This window comes from Mastigoproctus giganteus, chromosome 5, assembly GCF_048544385.1.
Source record: "Mastigoproctus giganteus isolate SK-2022 chromosome 5, ASM4854438v1, whole genome shotgun sequence".
NCBI lineage: Eukaryota > Metazoa > Arthropoda > Arachnida > Uropygi > Thelyphonidae > Mastigoproctus > Mastigoproctus giganteus.
The window spans coordinates 184,608,959-184,634,210 of NC_143579.1; the positions used below are offsets into that span (position 1 = coordinate 184,608,959).

At 40.9% G+C, this 25,252-nt stretch overlaps 1 protein-coding gene across 1 annotated transcript in view; it reads left to right on the forward strand.

Annotated features, from left to right (window-relative positions):
• The window catches only part of LOC150085917 (cytochrome P450 3A8-like), a 71,673-nt gene that overhangs the window by 14,231 nt on the left and 32,190 nt on the right, over nucleotides 1-25,252 (forward strand). The window contains exons 4-7 of the mRNA XM_090374298.1: nucleotides 8,364-8,460; nucleotides 22,059-22,175; nucleotides 22,328-22,416; nucleotides 22,928-23,073. Coding sequence (XP_090230424.1) covers nucleotides 8,364-8,460; nucleotides 22,059-22,175; nucleotides 22,328-22,416; nucleotides 22,928-23,073 — 449 coding nt within the window. The remainder of the gene's footprint in view (nucleotides 1-8,363; nucleotides 8,461-22,058; nucleotides 22,176-22,327; nucleotides 22,417-22,927; nucleotides 23,074-25,252) is intronic.

A 25,252-nucleotide genomic window follows, 5' to 3' on the forward strand; every position in this document is an offset into this window, starting at 1 on the left:
ACACAGGTCGACCAGTTTTCTCCAAAAAAGATAAAACTAAATTAGAGCGTCATAAGCCAGTAACCTTCAAAAAACAGTCAGATACAGCTCCTTCAATAAAACACGAATAATGCCTTGTATTTTACAATGGAACTGCAGAGGCTTTCGTTGCAACACAGATGATATCCGTGATCTAATTAGCCGATATTCTCCAGTTGCCCTCTGTCTTCAGGAAACTTACCTAACCTCGCAAATTTCTCCTTCAATAAAAAACTATTGTCTTTATCGAAGAGATCGTAACACAGCAAATGCTGCCCATGGTGGTGTAGCAATCCTGATAAACTCAAAGATCCCAACTAAACATGTTCCACTTCAAACAGAAATAGAAGCTGTTGCTGTTCATATAACTCTGAATATTTCAATAACAGTTGTTTCAATATACCTACCACCAAACCATACTTATTGTTTAAAAGATCTTGAAGATCTATTCATACAGATACCTCCACCTCTCTGTATATTAGGGGATTTTAATGGGCACCACCCCTTATGGGGCGATCCTAAACTAGACACACGTGGTCGACTCGTTGAAAGCTTTCTAGAGTCACAAAACCTCACCTTACTCAATACTGGTACGCACACTCACATACAACTCCCAACTGGACACACCTCAGCAATAGATCTCTCAATTTGTTCTCCAATTCTCTTTCCAACCATAGAGTGGTATGTTTTAAATGATCCAATGGGCAGTGACCATCTTCCAATCATATGCAATGTTTTAATGTCACAGACTCCATCAAACAAGCTCCGCAGGAAATGGAAATTTGTTCGGGCAAACTGGGCAAAATTTCGATCATCAATCTCTCTTGACGAGGAAAAAATCCAGCTCCAAAATATTGATAATGTAACAGACTACATCACATCACATCTCCTAAAAGTGGCCAAGGACACAATACCATTATCAAACCCCCCTGATCGCAAGCATTATAATTATTGGTGGAATGATGAGTGCACAAAAGCAAAGAAAGCAAAAATCAAAGCCTGGAATTTATTTCGGCGATGTCCAACCACAACCAATCTCATTAATTATAAGAAGCTAAGAGTAAAAGCACGATTTGTACAAAAGCAAGCTAAGAAAGAATCCTGGACCCGTTTTGCATCGACCTTTAACAGAAACACTGATCCGAAAACTATATGGAAAAAAATTAGACAGTTATCTGGTAAGCTTCCTACTATACCTTCTCCAATCCTCTCCTGGAAAGGGCAAGATCTATCCAGTTCCTTAGACATTGCTAATGCTTTGGGCGATACTTTTGCTGAAATATCAGCGGCATCAGCATATCCTACATCATTCCAACGAATTAAAAACACTAGAGAAAAGCATGCCATAAAATTTCAAACCGCATGTACTCTTCCATATAACAAACCTCTGCAATACTTTGAACTTCTGCATGCCATTAGAACAGCCCACAATGGGGCAGCCGGGCCAGATGGGATTTATTATGTCATGCTTCAACATCTCGATGACAAAGCTTTAAGCCTGCTTCTGGTTTTTTACAATCGTATATTTTTAGAAAACGTTTTTCCAACTTCTTGGCACCACTCTACTGTTTTGGCATTCCTAAAACCTGGGAAAGATCCAACTAACCCCTATAGCTATAGACCGATCTCTCTATCAAGCTGCCTGAGCAAAATCCTTGAAAAAATTGTCCACAGAAGACTCGTATGGATCATTGAGTCACAACATCTAATGAGCCATAGCCAATATGGCTTTCGTAAAAATAGGTCATGCTTAGATCTTATGGTCAAGGCTGAATTTGCCATTCGAAATGCCTTTGTTAAACGAGAACATCTTGTAATGGTTTCAATAGATATCGAGAAGGCTTTTGACACTACCTGGCGGCATGGCATACTTAGTGATCTTTACTCTCTTGGTCTGCGAGGCAACCTTCCTATTTTTGTTCAGAACTTCCTACGTACTAGATCGTTTCAAGTTCAGTACCAAGATGCCCTCTCCAAAACGTTTATACAGGAAGAAGGAGTACCACAGGGATCAGTACTGAGTGCCACTTTGTTTGCTCTTAAAATAGATTCCATCACCAATCAGCTTCCAAATACAGTTCAGACCTACCTTTCTGCAGATGATCTTTCCATCTCCTGCCATTCCCAAAATATGAGGTCTATTGAACGGCAGCTCCAGATATCACTTAATAAAATCCAACAGTGGGCAGTGGGCCAGCCTCAATGGATATCGACTCTCGCAGCAGAAAACAGTTGCCATCCATTTTTGTAGACAGCGCAAACTTCATCTGGATCCTGAACTTCAAATTTATAATGTCTCCATCCCGGTCACTAATAGCATCAGATTTCTAGGATTAACATTTGATAATAAGTTAAATTTTATAGACCACATTAAAAATGTACGTACTTCCTGTCTAAAAAAGTTAAATATACTCAGAGCTTTATCCTCCCAAACATGGGGCGCAGATCGTACATCTCTGCTTCGGCTATACCGGGAATTAATAAGATCCCGTCTTGATTATGGAGCTCCCATCTATGATTCAGCCAGATTGAGTGCATTGCGTTGGCTTGATCCAATTCAACACAGTGCCTTGAGACTTTCACTCGGTGCTTTCAGAACATCACCAGCACATAGTCTCTACATTGATGCCCATGAACCGCCACTAACTTTACGTAGGAAAACACTGTTATTGAACTATGCTGTCAAGATACAAAGCTGTGCCATGCATCCGACTCAGTCATACCTGTTCAATCCACCATTAGAAAACCTTTTCAGAAATAAACCAAGCGTAGTAAAGCCAGCTGGTCTTCGCCTTCTTGAACTGATGCAAATTTGGAATGTTTCCATCCTTTCCGTACAACAGACAACAACTTGTCCTCAACCACCATGGTTTCCACCACCTATACCGACCTGTGACACCTACCTCTCTCAATGGGGTAAGAACATTTTACAAACATCAAATATCAAACAACTTCACGAAGCTCACATTCAAAGATACTTTGACTTCTCTCCAATTTATACAGACGGCTCTAAATCTAATTCAAACGTTGGAGCAGCTGCAGTGTTTCCAAATACCGTTATTTCAGCATCCTTGCCATCTGAATTCAGTATCTTCTCAGCTGAATTATATGCTATCAAACTAGCTTTACAGAATCTCTCTTCTGACTGTGCTTTAAAATATGTTATTTACACTGATTCACTCAGCTCAATCTTGGCTTTATATAACTCCTTAAATAAAGTACACCCTGTTCTAGACGAAATAAAAAGCATATTACTGAAAATTGAAGAACGCCATCAACTGGTCACCTTCTGCTGGATTCCAGCTCATTCTGGCATTTTGGGCAATGAACTGGCTGATAAAGCTGCAAAAAATCCAACTAGCTTCGACTTAACTGATATTCCTGTTCCGCCATCAGACTATGCATTAATCATTCAGGCTGCATGCCTGTCAAAATGGACAGCAATATGGCACTCTCAAATTAATAATAAATTATTTCAATTTAAACATGATCCAAAAATTTGGCGCTCCAGTGTCCGCACATCAAGACGAGAAGAGGTAGTCCTTTCCAGGGTAAGAATAGGACATACTTACCTGACCCACCTTTATTTACTCACAGGGAACAACCCGCCACAGTGTCCACTTTGTAATGTAAATCTGAGTATTAAACACATTCTCATTGACTGCCCTTACTATGAACAAGACAGAACTTCAACCCTACTATCACTGATTAATCTTCGTAGACCAATAACTTTAGAGAATCTCATTGGAGATGACGCAGATATTTCCGAATTTTTCAACTTCTTAAAGCAAACTGGACTTTTTAATCAATTCTGAATTTATGAAACTTTATCATTTCTTTTTATTATAAATGAATAGGCGCATTATAGCCAAAGTAGCTTATGCGCCATCAAACCTCCATATCAACAACAAACAACTGGAGATGTGCAAATGTAACCCCAATTCACAAAGGAGGATCAAAGGCTGACACAAGTAATTATAGACCTGTTAGTTTAACTTCTGTTCCAGGTAAATTAATGGAGGCACTGGTTAAAGAAGCACTGCAGGATCATCTAGACAAGAATTCAGTTATAGCTCAGACGCAGCATGGTTTTGTTAAGGGCAGGTCTTGCCTGACCAATTTGATTGGATACTATGATGTAGTCACAAAAGAACTGGATGCAGGGAATAACTTTGATATTATATATTTGGATCTTAGAAAGGCTTTTGATACTGTTGCACATGGAAGACTGCTGCACAAATTGGAGCAGTGTGGCATTGGAGGCAAATTGCTGCTATGGATAAGGGGATGGTTGAGTGGCAGAAGACAGAGAGTGGTAATCAATGGACACTGCTCAACGTGGACTAATGTTATTAGTGGAGTTCCTCAAGGTTCAGTGTTGGGTCCGTTGTTGTTTTCGGTGTTTATGAATGATATTGATGATGGGATATCAAGTTTAATGTCCAAGTTTGCAGATGATACAAAGGTTGGCAGGGTCGTTAAGGACAATACTGACGCTATGCTGCTGCAACAGGATCTGGAAAGGTTGAACAGATGGGCTGAGAGGTGGCAAATGAGGTTTAACATCGACAAATGTAAAGTGCTGCATATGGGAAACAGTAACCCCAGAGCAACGTATCAACTCTGCGGTACTACACTGACAGTGGTGGAGAATGAAAAGGACCTGGGGGTAATTGTGCAGGCAGATATGAAGTTCTCTGAGCAGTGCAGACGAGCTGCAAGAGTAGCTCATGGTGTCTTGTCAATGATATACAGGAATTTTTCTAGCAGGGATAAGGAGGTGATTATTCCCTTGTATAAGGCAATGGTAAAGCCACATCTTGAGTACTGTATACAGGTCTGGAGGCCTCATTTCAAGAAGGATGTAGAGCTGCTGGAACGGGTACAGAGAAGGGCAACAAGATTAGTAAATGGAACAAAGGATTGCTCTTACGAAGAAAGGCTTAAGTTTTGCAAATTACAGAGTTTGGAGACTAGGCACCGGCGAGGTGATCTGATAGAGGTGTATAAGGCTTTGAATGGTTTGAGCATGCTCAATGCCAATGGGATTCTTCATCTTTCTCAGAATAATCACCTCAGAGGGCATAAATTCAATTTGAGGAAGGACGGATGTCGGATAGATGTGCGGAAATTTGCCTTTGGCCAGCGGGTGGTTGGTTGGTGGAACCGACTTCCATCACTTGTTGTTGAAGTTGATAGCCTAAACAAATTTAAAGCTCAACTGGACAGGTATTTCGAACGAACGGAGGGGTGAAATGGGAGTGGGTTTTTTTTTTTTTTTTTTGGCTGATGCTGAATAAGCTTGCTTTCTTGCATCATATGCCTCTGCTAATGCTAATGCTAACGACGTTCCACCGGAGGAGTTTACTAGAACCAAGAGCATCACCGTATTTCGTATTATCATAGATTCGAATACCCAGTATCAGGGTTCGACAAATTTTAATAGTCCGGTTTCATCCTTGACAATTATCCTTTTAATTGTGCATTGTGGACTGTGAAAACATCAAAGGAAATACGTATTAAATGAAAACCACTGTATTGCGATACCATAAACTGCATTTAGAAATATTAAAATCTATTTCGTGTTCATAAATACTTCGTGCTAAGCAATCTCTCTTCATAGCAGCGCGTACCACGTGAATCTCGTGTGTGGTTAAGCGCTTGAAACAGTTAGAAAAGTAGTTTTATGTGGGGCCACATAAGTGAAAGAACGGAGAATGAAAATGGCTGAAAATGTTATGATGAACGATGGAATATTTCCTTCTACAGTTATGGAGAAACTTTCCTTGTCTGAAATGTGTGTGTGTGTTCTGTCAGCTAAGAGGTTGTTTCTGTGCGAAGCATTTCTGACTTGTGCAACTGGTATTTCTTTCCTGCATGATTGTAATACTTTAGGTCTGTAATTGCTAGTTGCTCTTATTTACTTAGAAATGAATTGCAGAAGAGGATCTTCGTGCCGTTCCTCAAATTCAAGTAAGCAACTTAGTGATTGCGTTTATACTAACTGCTGCTGGGAACATCATCTTTATATCACGGTCTACTATCATTGAAACTGCGCTATTTACAGCGCAATGTTAGTTAATTCTGATCATACTTTTGACTTTTTACTTGTCCCCATGTTTGATTTACTCAGACGTACCCTTACTGCATGCTATTCGGGAAACGCGTTCCCGATTTAAAACAGCGGCAAGTGGGGGATAAAAACCCTAGACATATCAAACTATGAGGACAGTGGGCGGGGAAAGCAGCGTGGCACCTGCCAATCACTGCTTTTTTCCTGTTCGTTTGTTGAAATATGGACTAATATCGTTCTGGAATTTTACCGAAAAATTAATTCTTATTTTTATTGGTTTAATACCTCGAAATCTCTGTAGAAACCACACAAATTTTGGTTTCGGTCTGACGATTCATTTTTTTCTTTTTTTCTTTACTGTGCCGAATGAAGTTGAAGTGGATAAAGTAGAATACATATCAGTGATTCTGTTCCTCTTTCTGCAAGGAAAAGAATCTAAAACAATCCACGAAGAAATGGTCGCTGTTTATGGAAAAACTTCTAAGGTTACAGTGTTGTTGCACATCAGTTTAAAAAAACTGAAATGTGGAAGAACCTCAGTGCATGATGGAGAAATCCCAGGACGCCAAGCAACTGCTGTAAACAGAAAAGGGCGTTGGAAAAATCGAAGCATTAATCGTGGAAGATCGCCGTATTAGCGTCAAAGAACTAGCAGCAGAGTTCCAAATTAGTGAAGGATCTGTGAGGAACATCATCCACCAGCAGTTGCACGTGAGTAAAGTTTCTACTAGATGGGTTCCCAGATTTCTGACCACTTTCCAGAAGAAGGAAAGAGCACGAAAATGAAATACTATTGATATGCCAGGAAAAACTAAAATAGTGTCGCATCCTGCTTATTTCCCCCGACCTTGCATCCTCGGATTTCTTGCTGTTTCCTGCCCTGAAGTCCTTTCTTCGTGAAAAACATTTTGCTGCTGCTGATGATGAGATGATTTCTGCTGCTGAGTTGTGGTTTGAAGGACAGTCAGGAGACTTCTACAAAACTAGCCTGCAGAAGTATATTGAATGGCAGCAAAAATATGGCATTTTGTCTGGTGACTATGTTGAAAAAGAGCAATGCGTGGTGTTTGTTCCAGCCTTCTATCACACCTACTTGTAGGTGAATACGAATGTTTTTGAACCCCCTCCCCTCGTACTACTTTTGTGTAGGAAAGTGGAAGGATCAGTTACCTACGTCTAGGAAAAAAACTGAAATTTCAAACAAAGAAGACTCGACTGGATATATGAGATTTAACAATAAATTAAAAAATAAAATAAATAATAAACGCATCTAGTAACCGTTAGAGTTAAGTAACCTTCAAAGTACTCTCCATCGGACTTTCTAAGCACACTGCATTTCTGCTATTTTTGAAAACGTTGCTCTAAATATCTTCAAATGATTCAAAATGAAGTCCGTTGAAGGAGTTCTGTTTGGAAACGCCAAATAGTCGCATTTGGCAAGGTCAGACAGAATGGTTTTCCAGTCAGTACTTGCCTTTCAGAAATAGTGGGAAAAGTGCACTATCCAAAGAGTTTAATTGTGAAGTCAAAGATTCAGTCTTGTTCGTTGACCTTCACTGCCAGAAGGTAGTCTTCTGTGACAGTATAGTGTTTCGTTACTCGTTTGCAGAGGTCTGAGTACGATACCAGTCTGCAAGGCTGTATTTAGCCAACCTCAGAGCAGAGGGAGCAGAAATTTTCCCTGTGAGTTATTCCTGGTTTTTCAGTCCTCACGACATACAAATCTGCCCTAGAACGCACAGTTGTACAAGTACAATACACATTGACGCAATATGGTCTAACTCACTAATACGCTTGAAACCCAAAAAACAGCAGTCAGGTTCTAAACCTTTTTAAGAAAGAGTTTTTGGTTGACTGTTGTGGGATGACAAATTAATGGGAAATTTCTTTGTTATCGATAAAGGATATTAGGATGGTTAAAAGCAATGTGACTGCACTGCTCTGCTGAAAGGAATTACAGAAATTAAATTCCAGCAGTGTTTCCAGTTATGCTTAAGACATTGAGATGTGTATAAATTCAGAAGGAGAAGAGGGATTTGAGGGAGTCTATGACTACAAAAGTCTGTGGCAAAATGCTTTTTTTTACAGAAATAGTATATGGTTACTTTTCTGACCAGAGCTTTCGGTTAGTTTCCTTTTTGTCATTTCTAAATTGAAACACAAGATTTTCTTGCATATTGACATCCAAAAATATACGGCTCACAGATTTAAATTTTCAGTTTTGTTTTGATCATAAAACTTTTCAATATTTATTTTTTTTTATTTCTTTCAGAACGTACGAAGGCACCCGACCTACTCTTAACCTTGCCGAACCCGAACTCCTTAAACAGATCTTAGTCAAGGACTTTCCGTATTTTATAAACAGAAGGGTAAGTTAAAAAGGCGTTTTATTCGTTTCAAACTACGAAATGTCAATTGAGACGTGAGCGAAAGATGCGAATTCGATGTAGCACATCAGAATAGTTCTGCCCCTTATAATCAAAATATTCTGACAGTACTTTTTCAATAACGTGTATATTTATTCAGAAAATTAATAATGTAAAAGCGAAATTTTGGACTTAATGCTAGAATTGCAGTACCACTTGTAAGAATAATTTAATTTGATCAATCTTCCTTGAAAGCAGTTAACTGCAGAGCGTGACCCGTTGAGGAATTGAGAGAAGGGTTGACCTGTTCTGATACTACTTGAATTCTAACCCGACTAATTCTATGAATTCTTTGGGTTTTGGGATGACTCCATTTCCTATACGAAACACATTCAACTGACCATCTTGCTATTCCGTTTGTCAGTATAATCGGACAGAAGAAACAGTGTACTGGTTTCGTCTGTTCGAAATATATTTAAGCTAAAATACGTATAGTGTAGCTCAAAAAATCAGACTGATTTCAACCTATGTGTCTTTTTATTCGGTAAAACTATCTAAGAACATGATTAAAAATTGAGCTATTACTTAAAATGCAAAATTGTTTCAAAGTTTGTTTGCAGACTCCTAATGGACTTCTTTAAAACCTATTTAGAGATTTCTTAATTTCAACTTTGATTTAAATAACGAGAATCTTCATCAGAATTTTTCGCTACACACAAGATCGTGTGTTTCCTGCTACGTGGGAGTGTATTGGTCATTACTCCCTACCTGATCAGACAAATTGGGGAATGCACGTGCCTTATGTCTGTGCAAGTGTGACCCTTCTAATTTGCGAACCTTCCGAAAGAAACCCAAATAACTCCACTGTGCGGACCTTAACCCACCACATGTGATTGTCTAACTCAGTCTCCATTGAAAAGACATTTGAAAAAAAAAATTCCTTAGTCAGTGACTGGATTCCAACCGAGACCTGGCCAATCGAGTGGCAAGTGGTGAACTTGCTAAGAGAACACTTTCACAGAAGACAATCGGATTACTGTCCTTCTATTAACAGTTCTGAATGAGCAAAATAAGCTCTTTATCTCTCATGCTGGATTATCGGGTGCCGTGAAGTATACATTCAGATTGTAAGTTGATCACACTTTTTTTACAACTATCTATTAGTTTGGCGATAAATGACCATAAAGCTCAAGGCCTTTTATCCAAATCATGAAGTTACGATCATATCAGTAAGATAAGATCGTAACTTCATGTGGTGTTATCCGACCACTTGGTAATCGGATAACACCACACGAATAAAAAGCAGCAGCTCTGTACCTGGCAAAGAGATGGCGTTTACAGTGTTCGGCGTAGCATAATATTTTCTAACGCAAGTTCAGACTACGTCAGTAACGTTCTTCTCTGTGTGATGAATTCTCTGCTTGATGAATGACTCGAGGTGCTGCTGATGAATTCGCCATCCTGGCTGTTCAGTTTGCATAACTGGTCATTCGGTACCCGACATCCTACTGTAAAACAGTAGAAGGCAAGTTTAAAGAGTCTTCATTAAAGAGAAAGAATACGATGTAAATAATTCCTAATCTAATTCCTTTACCTTAATGAAATTAAAAGAATGGTTTTAAGGACGTTCGTAAATTTGGGGGCATTCGTCACCCTCCCCAATAATGGTCCTGTTTTAAAGGGTGACGCGAACAATGTGCATAATTGTAGAATGCCATCAGCGAGTCCGTTTGAGAACCAATGCAGCGAAGGAGGGAAGAAATCCCGCATAAAATTAAATAAGTTTGCATGACTTTAATCAACATCGAGAATATCTTTGTTTCAACTATTAAAAGTAACCCATTATTGGTGCAGGAAAGATCACACAAGATCTACTGTACAGCATGTAGACCATTGTTAACGCTATAGAGTAGAAGGTTCTCTTGTTGATAAATATCACAGAATGCAGAGACGTCAAAAAGTAAAGTGCAGCCATTATCAACCCACTGCAGGGTGGAAGCCTCCTCAACAATTCATGTTGAGGGAAATGGACCATAATCTGCCACGCTGGTCCAGTGCGGGTTGGCAGATCGACCGTATTCAGCAGTCAGGGGCTTGAACCCCGGTCTACTCAAAGAGCGTGTACTACTGCACTCCCGCTCCTGCCCACTCGGCTACGGAGGACGTCAACGGCTCAGTAACCCATTTGATGGCGGTTGTTGGGCTAATATGGTCACGTGTGAAGTGGTTTACTCGAGAGAAGAGAACGGTTGGAGAACATGATTGTATACTTGTCATTTCAGTTTTCTTGTCATTTCAGTTTTCCTGAAGAGGAGTAGCCTTGAAATCATACGTGCGGCTGGTTAAATCAGTGCTCCGCATTATTGTGTTTTTAAGTGGTGATCTCTGGCTCCATAGTATGGAATTTTTATACTGATAGAATCCAGATGTCATGCATGATCCAATTCGAGTGCCTTCTGATGTCTAGTATGATCAGGTGATTTCTTATATCCATATTTGTTTCAAAATTTTCTATACGGAAGTTCGCATTCCTTCAACATGATAAGCCTGCAACTTACAATAGCAGTTGGAATAAATGCCTGAAGGGTTAACGTGCGAACGAAGACACTCTACGTTCTTGCACCTGCAACAGAGATTGACCTTCATTTCACTGTCCCTTTGAAGAATAACCCCGTTCCCACAGGGAATATTGTTTACTCCAGGAAAATACGTATCAGCCGATTACAGTGCCTGAGGAGATTTCTTGACATTCGTTCTAAGAAACTGAACATTGGAAATTAGGGAAGAAAAAAAAAAAAAAAAAGTATTTAATCAACAGTGTAAGTGCTAAAATGTATTTCCACAAGAAGACTAACCTTATTGGAGTGCCTTGGTGAGAAACCTTTGCTTTTCTTTTGGGATTTACGCCAGATACTAGCGTTATTCTCTGTTTTCCTTTGTTTGCGAGACTGTATGGTCACCATGCGGCTCGCGAAGGGAAAATAGAGAAGTGCTCCGGTATAACGCGGCTGCCGCGCTAGGATCTGGCCCTTGACTGGGGAAGGATCCCCCAAATAGTGTGTACCCTGGGCTGAACGAGAGCCCCAACTTTCTTGCGACTGAGTAAACCTTTAATTACAAACTATGCGTTCAGTGACTGCCCTCCCCCCCCTCTCTGCCATAAACTTTCATGGTGAAGTGGAACTTCTCTCTCGTGCATTTCCCAACTTTTTTGATCTTTTCATCTGACCATCATCTTTAGCGTCCTCAGAAACCGCTAAGGAAAAATTTCCCATCATCCTAGGGGAATTTCTACCCTCGGCTGTTTCCCCCCATGTGTTTCGGTGGGGGAAGGAAAAACACACACACATAGTAGTATACTTCTCCAAATTAACGTACGGACTCGTGTGAGGCATCTTTCAGCGACTCCCGAAGAGACCTGTGTAGGAAAACTGCAGCACCTCGATAAACCAGAAAATTCCGATTATCCGGAAAACAAATAAAATGCATGAAAACGACATGGAAGTCATTGAGATTGGTACCCTCAGCCAAACTGAAGAGAAACAGGAAGAGGCCGAGGATCATAGACCAATTGCCAAAAGAAAAAACAAAAATGGAACAATACCAAAATCTGACCGGAAAACCCGGAGCACCAGCCAAATAAAGGATCAGCATGACCACCCAGGAGGGACAGATGACCAACCCAAGCCTTCAGAAAATGCTAAACTCGATCCAACACTACCAAAGGGAACCGTTCCAGAGCAAACATTACTGCTGCGAACGGCCTTAGAAAATCTGATGAAGGAAAACTGCAGCAAAATAACATCCGTATTACGAGCAGAAATCGTACACCAATGGAATAAACTTGAAGCCATCTTAATGAACACATTCGGCCAACTACAGAAGGCAGAGGCAATATTGGAAGCACGAAACATGGATGGAGACAAACAAATGCTACAGCGCGCTCCGTCGTATGCACAAGCGCTGAGGACACCAGCAAGTGACTCGATAGTGGCCGGCAAAGCACCCGAACTCGAAAGAAAGATCCTACCTAAACAACCACACTTAGTGGTCCTACGACCAACAAAACCCCACGACAACCAGTCCAGTGAACAACTCAAATCCCAAATAATGACTAACCTAAACGAAGAATTTAAAACAACAAGAATAAAGGCCGTAAGGAAAACAAGGAATGTCGGACTACTGATAGAAACGGAAACAAGAGAGGAAGCACAAAGAATAATAGAAAATCCGAAAATACCTGAACTAGGACTAACCGCTGCTGCGCCCAAAAACCGAGGCCCTTCAATCGTAATATATGACCTGGCCAAAGACCTTACCCCAGATCACCTATCAGAGGAGCTATTCCAAAGAAATCTACAGGCCATTTTTCCGGACAGGAATAAGGAAGACCTAGTGACTCCCAAGTACATAACCAAGTCAAGAGACGGAAGCCGCCAAAACTGGGTTGTCGAGCTCGCGCCCATGGCATGGAGGGCTTTAAGCACCCAGAACAGAATCTATGTTAACTGGGGCAGTCACCGCTTTCGGGAGCATGTGACTGTGCCCAAATGCTACAGGTGCTGCAAATTTGGGCATACAACCCACACATGCACCCAGACAATTCCCACGTGCGGGCATTGTTCGGCAAAAGGTCACGCCTTCCGTGACTGCCCAAACAAAAACACCGACCCAACCTGTGCAAACTGCAAGAGCTTAAAGTTAGATAGCGCGCATTCAATCAGAGATGGTCAATGTCCTACATACCTGAAAGCAAAGAGTTTATTCCAATCAAGACTCAACTATGGGAACACATCCTAAAAAATATAACATCACAGAGGTTAAATTCATGCAGATAAATGCACATAGAGCCAAGGCTGTCGCCGACCAAATCCGCAAGAAGGCGGAAGAAGAAAACATTGATGTAGTAATATTACAAGAACCATATGTACATATGAAGGCTGTCAGGGGCTATCCCATAACATACAAAGTAGTCCAAACGGGAGATGACACCCCATGGGCAGCGATTTTGGTAAGAAACCCAGATATAACGGTGACCAAAATCACTCAGCTATGCACATCTTGGGCCGCATGTGCCCAACTCACTACGGCATTGGGCGCGTTTTATGTCATAGCCCTTTACTGCCGTCCGGGTGAGGACATCGACTTCGCAGTAAGGTACCTAAGTCTGGCTAGTGATATGCTCCCAAATGCAAAAATCATCGTGGGAGCAGACGTTAACTGCCGGTCGCCAATGTGGCACAGCCATACTCCAGATAGACAGGGTACCAGAAACGGGACCAAGTTGGAAGAGTTCCTGGCAACCTCAACACTAACTGTACTAAACTTACCCAACAATCTGCCTACATTCTGCAACACATTATGGGAGGCCACTATAGACGTTACCATGGCAACGAGGAATGCTGCCAACAACATTTCCAAATGGACCGTCCGTGAGGCTTGGACAACGTCTGATCATCGCGCCATTACGTTCAGTCTAAACAAATCACTGGCCACAGTACCTGTGAACAGACAAACTGCCCATAGATATGCCATAGCAAAGGCAGACTGGGAACTCTTCCAGACCACCCTACGGAATAGCATACAACAACGACAGAGAGAACTCCAACGTATCCAGGACCCAAGAATCCTCCAAACTAAAACGACTGAAATCATAAAACAAGCCAGCGACACAGCCATCAGGAAGAAAAATCCAACACCAGGGAAAGTGCCCTGGTGGAATCAAAACCTCCAGCGACTCAGGAAGGAGGCACAGGAAAGAAGAAAGGCCTTCCAGCGAGCCAGACGCCCCTGGCCGATGGCGGAAATTGAAACCCTACGACAGAGCTACAAAGAGGCAAGAAACGCCTATACAGCACAAATTAGAGAAAGCAAAAACCAATCCTGGGAGCGCCTGGTCTCCACCACTGGAAACAAGGACCCTTGGGGACTTGTATACAAGATCGTCACCAACAAACTTCCCAGAGGGGAAGTAGTTGAAGCCACTAAAACACCTGAAGGAAACTTGACTATCACTTGGGAACACACCATCAACAATATCCTTGACGCTGCCTTTCATCCAGAGATACAAACAATGACAACAGAACAGAGCCGAGTTTGCCAAGCCAACGAGACTCATCAAACGGCAACAAAAGAGCACCCTTTCACCATGGAAGAGATCAGCAATGCAGCAGACCTAATAAAGGGAAATAGATGCCCTGGACCGGACCTTCTGGAACCCGAAATTATCAAAAAAACGGTAGAGTACGCTCCGAACTTAATACTAAACCTATATAACCTCTGTCTCAGAGAAGGTATCTTCCCGAATTCCTGGAAGATGGCAAACGTTAAACTCATCCTAAAGAATCCAACAAAGCCACCACACCTTCCAGACTCCTATCGGCCCATTGCACTTTTGACAGTTATCAGTAAGCTATTTGAACGACTACTTTACACACGGATCCAACATTACTATGATGAGGCAGGCCTGGCCTCAGCAAACCAATTCGGCTTCAGACGGGGAACCTCCGCCGTGGATGCCTTAACTCACCTCCTGACCAAGGTAAACAGATGTAATACAAAGTACTTCCTAGTGATAGCCGTCGACTTCGCTGGGGCGTTCGACTCACTTTGGTGGCCGAGCGTCCTGGCGAGGTTGCGCGAAGCCAACATGCCGGAAAACCTCTATAACACCATCAAAAGTTACCTAAGCAACAGAACCATCAAAGTCACCGCCCCCTATGGCACACTCTCCAGGCATGTCCATCGGGGCTGCCCTCAAGGTTCGGTCCTTGGCCCACTACTGTGGAATATTGTCTTGGACACCTTTCTTAACATCGATCTCAATGAAGTACAATCTCAGGCATTTGCGGACGACCTCATTCTCACGATACAGGCAAACTCAAGAGCTGCGTTAGAGGTCCTCGCAAATCGGGCCCTGACCACTCTCCAAGAATGGGCAAACCGAAATCAACTCAAAATATCCTCCACAAAAACAAACTCCATCCTACTAAAGGGACGCCTTGATCTTAGGCGGCCTCCGCAAATAAAAATTGGGCAGGAAACAATCAAATTCTCTAACCAACTGAAATACCTAGGCGTGATATTGGACCAAAACCTGTCATTTCAGGACCATCTGAAATATCTCCGTAAAAAAATAAGACGCTACGCAGCCATGGTTGCCAGGGTCACGCGTAAAGAATGGGGCTTGAAAAAGCGAGTCCTCAAACTGTTCTACAAAGCTATCTTCACTCCGATCGTCACCTACGCATCCGGTGCATGGTTTCAAAAAACTACAACAGCAGTAAACAGACGTATCACGGACCAAATTCACAGATCCATCCTCCTAACCATCACTCGCGCTTGCCGCACGGTGAGCACCCACGCCCTGCAAGTGCTCGCAGGCACTCTCCCGCTGGACCTAGAAATCATACAACGCGGCCTACTATACTACCTAGAAAAAGGCACCCCACAGACTTTTCTGGGGTTCACTATTGACCTAGCCAGCAACAGAAATGTGGAAAAGAAGAGGATACAAACTCACCTGCAGCAGGCATGGCAGGAAAGGTGGAGCAACTCTCAAAAGGGAGAGATCACAAAGAAATTTCTACCCAATATTGAACAAAACTACCCAACCTCACCCAACTGGTTCTCCCCAGGTCTACAAGCAACGTACCTCTTAACTGGACACGGAGCTATAAATGCCAAACTGTCTCTACTTGGGATTCAGGTTGATCCAACTTGCACTTGCGGGGGGCTGGAGAGCTGGCAGCACCTAATGTATGACTGCAGGCTCTATGAAGACCTACGTGGTGTTTTCCTCACCAGAATCCACTACTTACCACAGGGACAAGAACATCACCTCCTAGACACGAAGGAGGAGTATCAAGCCTTCTCGGATTATGCACAGGCACTGTTCACGAGGAGGAGGACGAGGAGAAACCAAATGGCCGCAGCCCACAACCCACTACCATTATAACCAAAGAACATCTGTTCTTCAGCTCACCGGGCTCCCTTGCCTGGTGCCTTTCCACCCCCTCCCCTGCGCCGGTGGTGGGACGGTCCCCCCGGCGCCCCCTACTTTCTCCTGGTGAGGCATGGGCATGCCTCACTGACTTCTGGGGTTGCCTACTCTATCATCCCCATATTTCTGCCTTAACCCCCCCAGCCTTCAGTCTCCCACCCACTCTATCTTTATGCTAGTGAATGTCCCACACACAAAAACATAATTATGTCAAAATTCCCGTTCGCCCATTCTTTCGGCCTTTATTATGCAAGCATTATCCCCCTCACCTAACGATCATCAAACCGACGATGATGGATATATGTCTCTGTCTGTACATACGTGCATATAAAAGAGCGCGCGCGTTTTTTTTTTTTTTTTTTTTTAAGGTCCTAGCCTCTGAAATCTCAGGAAATTAAGTGGCAGGACCTGCCAGAGTGAAACTAAAACTACTGGGTTCCTGGTCTGCCTCCACGGGGCGAAGGTGGGGCAACGTTGGGCCTCAGCAGGGGTCCAGCGGCTAAACGACCAGATGAACAACGGTACACGACATCACACAGATACAAAGCCCACACACTTTTAAATCTCTGGCATTTCCCAGTGAACTGGTACACCCACAATGAAAGCAACACGGAGATGGGGGAAACCCCTGGTGCCGTCTGACACTAAATACACCTTACACCTTACACCTTACACCTTCAGTTTTCCTGCTATAGGGAAGATAACAGGAAAGGTACTTCATTCTAAGCATTTATTACAGAGAAAAAGTATGTGATTTGGTCGTAGCTCATAGAAACGTTTAAGAAAGTATATTCCAGTAGATCTACTTCAGAACCTTTGTCTTTTTTCGTTGAATGAACTCCAGATTTCAATTCTTCTGATGAAAAAGGAAGGCAACGTTGAAGTAGGGGTGAAATTGATTCATTTAAACTTCTGATTTCAGCCTTTAGAGGGGAGTCAAGTATTGGATCGTCCTGTGGGATGAGTTTCTGTAGTATTTTATTGACTGTATTGTTCATTTTAAAAAGTCTTCAGTATTTGTGATAACTCTATTAAGGATATCGCTTGAATTTATTTTGTTTCTGAAAAATTTCTAAATCAGAAGCCAAGGACCCTCGCTACTAATAGTTTTCACTAAGATTCCAACTTACTCTTTTCAATTGTTTTTACGACGATTAATTTCTTAGTATTTGTAAATGCCTTGTATAGTCTTGAGAGTTCTGATAGTATGATATTGTTGTTTTTTTTCTGCATTTTGAAACGTTTTTCTAGCATGATGTACTTTAGGTCTTAGTATTAAAATTTGGACGACGCACTCTAGAAAATAATGTCCTTTGGGTATCCGCTAGACCCAAAACACGGTTATAGCTCGTAAGTTGCCACTCCATAACAGACCTTTCCAACTTACCTGGAACTCACCACGATAGGTTGTGCATTCAGGCGAGTTATACATATCATCACTTGCTAGGATGTTCGGTTTGTGTGCTGGAGTCCTTTCGCAAAATTCACTGTTAGCAGCTCCTAAATATTGTCCTTGTACTAATATTCGTTCCTATATGTGATCCTGAGTGACTTATTCAATGACTAATGGAATCTACGTACCACTCATCAGGGCGCCATCCAGTCTGTTTCCATCAAATTTGCAGTCCATCCGAATGTTTCCCGACTGGGTTGCACCATGACGTTTCCCTTTGGTGATTATCAGCCACTGTTTATCTAGGGTTTCGTAGTTTTTTGCTGTCATGGCACGAACACATTTATTTGTATGGCATCCTATGATGACTCTCTGTTGAAAGTCGCAAAGCTGAACGCTATGATCCATTTGTTGTATTTCTTCAATCAGCATACATTTATTGTGAACACAGTTGCTTTTACACCTATTTCTAATGCATGGATGGTAGGTGCAATTTATTTTTCTAAAATCCCCGGTGTGCCAGGATATTTTGGCAGTATAGCATATATTCCTTTACTGCTAAACGCAAAAACCAAAAAAGTGCACAGTGCTGGAAACACAGATTTAACTAGTAGGGCTAGTTTAAAAATATTCACAAATCACAGCAATAGCAAACAATTAAAAAATTAAAAGTACACTGGCTTACTTAAATTCTGTCGACAAAAAAAATCACTGAACGAAAGAGCTGAATAAATTAAGTTCGACAGACATTATGTCAGTGTTCACAAAATATCTAACTTCATAATCCTTGATATGATAGGAATTCTAACACCAATTATAAGCCCGACCTTGGGATTGTCCAGCCTATGTAGTCCAAAAAAAACCGAATGACCCACTGCTGAACAAATGTCTATCAGGATAGGTGATTTTTCTCATCTGTTCATCGATTCTGCCTTACTAGATTAAAACTGAATTATAAGAGATTTCTAGAAAATACAGGTAGCTTTCGCAACTAAGATTGACCATTTCTTAGTGCATCAGAATGTACAGTTCTGCCCTAAAGTCTCTTATGAAGAAAGATTATCCCCATATTTGCATTATAGAAACAGTGGAAAGACATTGGTAACGGTAAATCTTCTTGTCAGAATATTGGGGAATTTTTACAATCCATTTACAATGAGAGGTTTTATTTATACGATGTACGATGGCATTTTTTTGTAAATAGAGTATTTTAAATTTAAATAAAATGTCTTTATTGCTGCTAAGTACGGTACAAGTACTAAAAACAATAATTCTCATCACGGCGACATAGCCAAGAGTTTTACATTTGGAAAAGTTTTACAATAAGGAATGAATATATTGGGAAAATGAATAGTTACATGGCAAATTATAAGTTACACAAAATTAAAACATGTAAAAATGGAATTATAATAAATAGGAAATATAAAGAGAAACAGAAATGAACATCGTAACACAATTTGGAAGAATTTAATTGAAGTTCAACAGATGCGATCCACTCGATGAGAATGCGACGGTATTTGTACTCGGTGGCCATTATCTGCAGGTTAATTCCAAGACGGAGCAGCGCCTGAATTTTGGGGAGTGTCTGGACAGGCAGGAAACGAGGGATCCGACCTCAAGGACAAGCGGGGTATTGTGCCACTGACAGAAATCCCAGATGTTTGGGGCGTTTATCATGCCTGTGTACATTTTTACTGTAGTAATTAAACGCCTGCTGTCAATTAATTTGGGAGCCTGGGTGTATTTAGCTGCTCAGCCATACCAGTTCTCAATTAAAGGGGTCGGGGATGCTTATTTATGGCCCATTTCTGGGTCCAGTATTCACAACGAACACCGGTTTTTGAAGTGAGGGCAACACAGATGCCCAAATTTCACCAGCGTATAAAATAACCCAATAAACAGTGGTTTGAAGTTTTCTAGTAGTGGTTGCAGCATCGTTGCAATGAAGTAAGTGGTGCTTCCCTCTCCAGTGTAGAGTGATAAATCGCTTCCAGAGGTATTCTGTGTGCGCATCAAATCAAAATAGACACCAAGGTCCTTATGGCAGGTAACCGCTGGGATGAGAGTGTCAGAAACTGATGGTTGAATTACTGTGGTTTCTGTTTCAATGAATAATTAATTATTGCAGATTTTTAAGAGTTAAGGTTTAACCCAAACGTCTTCAAGTTAAGTTGAAAGAGCGATCAATTCCCTGTGATTGAAGGCGTAATTGCCTTTGGGTTTGCAGATGGGATTAAGGTCAGGAACTTTATATCATTGGCTTATATTAAAACATCATCACGGGGGCGGATTAAAGGAATTAGAATGGCTGAGAAAATGAGGCCAGACAGAACGCCACCTTGTGGGACTCCTGCATTGATTTTCCTTCTAAAGTGGGTTTTCTTCATTGCAAGGTGGACAATTCTATTACTCAATAAAGCGGTGAGGAAAGCTAGTGGTCGCCATTAATCCAGAAGAAGGATTGCAAAAAACTGAGAAGGGCTGTGATGTCTAGGCTGTCAAAAGCAGCTTCAATTTCGGCATACACAATAATTTATATAGTGTTATTAAAAGGCTTGGACAATATAGAAGTATATAAAAGCTGTTTGTTGTCAAAAATTTTAGATAGTAGAAACCGGCCTCCCATTTTTTCAACTAAAAGGGGCTAAGTGGTTGATATATATTTTCAGTTTTAGATTTTAGCATTGTTGAGCCACTGGCTCAGGTATATAAGCTGGACTCTAGCTTGAAGAAGGCAGTACCATCTCGAAGCAGATTGATGTTCTTCCAATAATTCATATTCGAAAAAATAATCACTTGAAAGTGAGCAGTAGAAGAGGCATCCAATTATGAGTAGCACAAAAATTTATTAATAAAGTCGGGTCACTACAGGCGGGAATTACCTTAATGAGCAGCCTTTCATTTTATTTTTGGCCATCGGCAAATATCCCAAAGTTGAATAAAGAAAATTTCAACCGGTGATAGCGAATTTCACTCGAATATAAAGTAACTTTCTTGACCAAACATTTCATTTAAAATTACAGTAAATTTTAAATAACACTAATTTAATGAACACGTGATTGCAGGGTTGCCATATTTTGTTATTCTACGTGAACTATAAAGTAGCTTACTGCTGTAACATTTCTAAGAAAACCAATTGTTAATTTAATGATTACCATTAGTTTTCAGTTGCTTAGCACCACTCTTTATAAATATATATTTTTTTTTTTTTTTCAGTTTCTCAAGAATGTTACCGTAATATAACATATTACGCTGGTGTGCAAATTTTAAGGACCAGTCAGGTTTTCACCTGTAGCTTCTCATGAGAGTGGCTTGGGTATAGAAAAACATACCAAAGGAGCCTTGTGAGGTACAGAAATGATGAACGAAACAACAACGGAAACAAAACGGTACAGAAGGACTTTATTCAAAAATGGCAACATATCACTGGCTGCCAAGATACAATGCATCACTGCCAAAGATGGAAAAAAGGGAAGAGATGGTCCTCAGTAGAATATATGACCACCCCTAATGTCGATGCAGGCTTTGCACCGCCTAACCATACTTAGAACAATGTTGTTGATAGGTTCTTGCGGTAACATCGTCCATTCCTCTGTCAGCGCCATCTTCAGCTGGTGAACATTTTCTAGTGGGTGTGGACGATGTGCTCGATGGGATTTAGATCGACAGAAACGGGCAGGCCAATCCATACGAACAATGTCGTCACTTTCCAAAAGCATATCAACAGCTGCAGTGGGATGTGGTGCGGCGTTATCATCCATAAACACGAACTCGGGGCTAATAGCACTTCGGAACAGACGCACATGGGGAAGGATTACCTCAGTACAGTAGCGTGCACCGGTTACAGAACCACCTTCCAGTATCTGGAGTTGTGTACGTCCATCCAAGATAACGCCTCCCAGAGGAGAACACCTCGACCACCATATTGATCCCTCTCAGTGATGTTTGCGGGGTGATACCGTGTGCCAACCTCTCATCAGATTACCTGACGTCCAGAATCGCTCTTGAGACTGAATCTACTCTCGTTAGTAAAGAGTACCCTAAGTAAAAATTTTGTGGTTGTAACCTTTAGAAATAGTGTTGGTCGTTACGTTTTTCACACCAGTGTATGTTTTTTTAAATCAATAAGAAGTATCTTTCTGAATAAGTTATCAGCTGTAAAGTACTTCTAATTTTCATAATTTCTATACTGTAATTTGATTTCAGGTTGTTTCGTTTGGGGATAAAACTATAAATAAGATGCTTTCTTTGCAAGAAGGTGAGCAATGGAAGAGAATACGAACTATCATGACCCCAGCGTTCACAACAGGAAAGATGAAGAGGGTAATGCCATTCCTTAAATATATATTTTCAGATTGAGCTCTTTTTGAATAATAGATTCGTGGTGAATTAATATTGGAGCTTCAATATTGAAATTGATTTAGATATAGAAACTGATAAGTGATTTAGTTTAATTTTTTTTTCCCTTCATTTAGATGGCAATGGTTATTTGCGACTGTAGTGACACCTTAATACAGAATTTCATGAAAGCGGCAAAGGAAAAGAAGTCAGTTGACTGTAAGAAGTAAGTGAATCATTAACATATAACTTATTTTCAGAGCCTATAAAGAAAAAATCTAAATCGCGTAACAGGAATCTTTATTTTTATATTTTCAAATGAAAACCTGTTTTAGATCTGAAGTAATCTATGAAGGTTAGCACGCGGTGAGCCTAACAAGGTCACACATCTACTTGGGATTTTCTTCTTTTATTATTTTATTTATTTATTATTATTTTTTTCTGATTAAACATTATGCCTAGCGCCGCATTGCTATCCCGGTAAAAACAAAAAAAAACACAATGATTGGTGGATTTACTGCTTGTAGTATGGGAAACAGAATGCCGCAGTTCATGGTCAAGAATGAAATCTGTCGAAATGACACCACCATCTTACCATACACCATCTTAGCTGTAAGAAATATGCCAATCAGGGTTATTTAAGTGCACAGTTCTAATTATATTTTAGAACTAAATTGTGATAGATCTGTGCAAACTGTCTGAACTAATTTTTATTATTATTACTCCTCCTTCTTTAGGTTATTCGGAGCGTTTACTATGGACGTTATAAGCAGCAGTGCCTTTGGTATTAAGATCGACTCCCACAATGATCCTAACAACCCCATGGTAACAAATGCTAGGAAATTGTTCAGTAGGGATGTCTCCGTATCCTTCTTTATTGGATGTAAGTGTGTGTATATATGTCACATCATGTTTTTATATCATATATCCCCCTTTAAGATTCAGAAAAGCTACTTGTCTTCAGAGGGTAAGGATTCATCAATATTAGCATAGTGGCTCATTGACGAAACTCGTGTTTGAATCCCGATAAAGATTAGTGAAATTATTCCTGAAGTTCTGTCAGAATATTTTGAATGATTTCTCATGAGAAAAATCTACAGCGAGACAGATGAAGTAAAGGTTACAAAGGAAAACTCGATGATTGGACAGAATATGTACATTAATGGCAGCTGCCAATAACCAAACAAAATTTCCACACGGTAGCAGCAAAATAATTTTAATTTCCATTTTTTATTATTTATTATTACTTAAATTAAAATTAAAATAAGACTGGAAAAAGGTATAATTGTTGGTCGCTTTAAAACTGTAATTTAAAGCGACCAACAATTTTTTATCTCTCATGTATGGTAATTACAGCGGTTTGATTTCGTTTGATTTGAATTTTAATGGACGAAAACCAGTACGGTTATTAATGTTGCTATCGTAATAAGGTTTCAGGAGCATTAGGGATTGAACCCATATTGCGCCATATATATACTGCCTGTAAGTTTGGTGTGTTCTGTGATCGATTTTCTTTTACTGGAAGAAAAACCCGAGTTTTCGGGAGAAAAAATCATGCACCTTCGTCTGAGACCGACTAACTCAGCCGCGTTGTGAAAAAGGCCCATAAAAATTCCTCACTTCATCGACGGGATTCGAACTCTGGTCTTTCCCACCCGGTGTGCAAAGGGCGGCGATTCTACTAACTGTGCTGCCCACGAGGGCAGAGTTATTAATGCGCAGGACAAAATTACAATGGTCAACCTGAAAAGAGACGACTTGCGTCTCACCTTACTTTGCTGGTATCTGAAAACTTCAAATGCAACGAAAAATCGATTGAGTTCTTAGAGCTGACTCGCGTTTAGGTTCGGGAATAATAATTTTGATATCAATTTGGTTATTTGGATTGCCTTTGTCTTAGTGTCATTAAGGCAAAGTGACTAGACGTCCAGGATTGTTCCGGAAAGTCCCGGATTTCAGTCTTTTGCTACGCATTGCAAACTGGCCCGGATTGGACGGGTAGCCTCCATACTTAATGGCATAATGCAAATCATTTTCATGGCTTGCAGGGACCAATTTTAACCCCTCCTTGTCTTGGGGGTACGCCCGTGACGTCTATCCTGCTTCAATTTAGGCAATCAGGACAATAATCTGACCCCTCGGAAGTCAGGGATTTTAGGGCCCCGGATTAGGGGCAATAGATCACGTTGTGTTTTTAATGGAAATATCGCTTAGCATCTTTCCATCTCGCAAAATCCATTTTCTTAGTTTGTATACCCTGGTGTGGTTTAAGATGTTGACAGAGTGAATGCGGTATGCAAATAACACTTAACGACATTTATTATAAACAACAAGGTCATGTACATAATCTGCTTTCACACAGTAATAGACAATGAGTAAAGTCTGGATCAATTCTAAGTGCAACGATATGCTAATAGTAAGACATAGTTAAAGCTACAAAATTCATTGGGCGCCTCCGTAGCCAGGTAGGCAGGAGCAGCAGAGCGTAGCACACGCTTCTTAATCAGACCGGGTTCGAGCCCGTCACCACCAAATACGGAGGATGCGGAAAGGTCAGGGAATGACCACCACATATTCCCGGAGCAATATGGCCTTAGTTGCTAATGCTCCTAAAAACCAAGTAACAACAAAATTCATTGGTCTCGCGACTTCAGGCGATTGTACACTTCATCCTTCCAAACAAATCCTGTTCCTTACTTCTGACATCCTCTAAACCAGTGCTTCTCAAAGTGGGCGATATCACCCCCTGGGGGACGTTTGAATTATCCATGGGGCGTTGGGCATGAAAGGGGACGATAGGGGGGGAGCGATAGGCATGACAGGGGGCCGATGGAGCACCATCAGAGATTGGCCGTTACAAGGGTTTTATGGCTTATTTAAAAAATGCTGTGCCAAATATTATTACTGTTCATTGTGGTTATTCACCGTCATTTAGTTGCGAAAAAACTTAGTGATCAACTGCACAATTCTCTACAAACTGTTATTACTGCTATAAACAAAATTAAAGCACATTCTTTGATTAATCGTATATTTCGAAAGCTTTGTGATCAAAACAGTGAAGA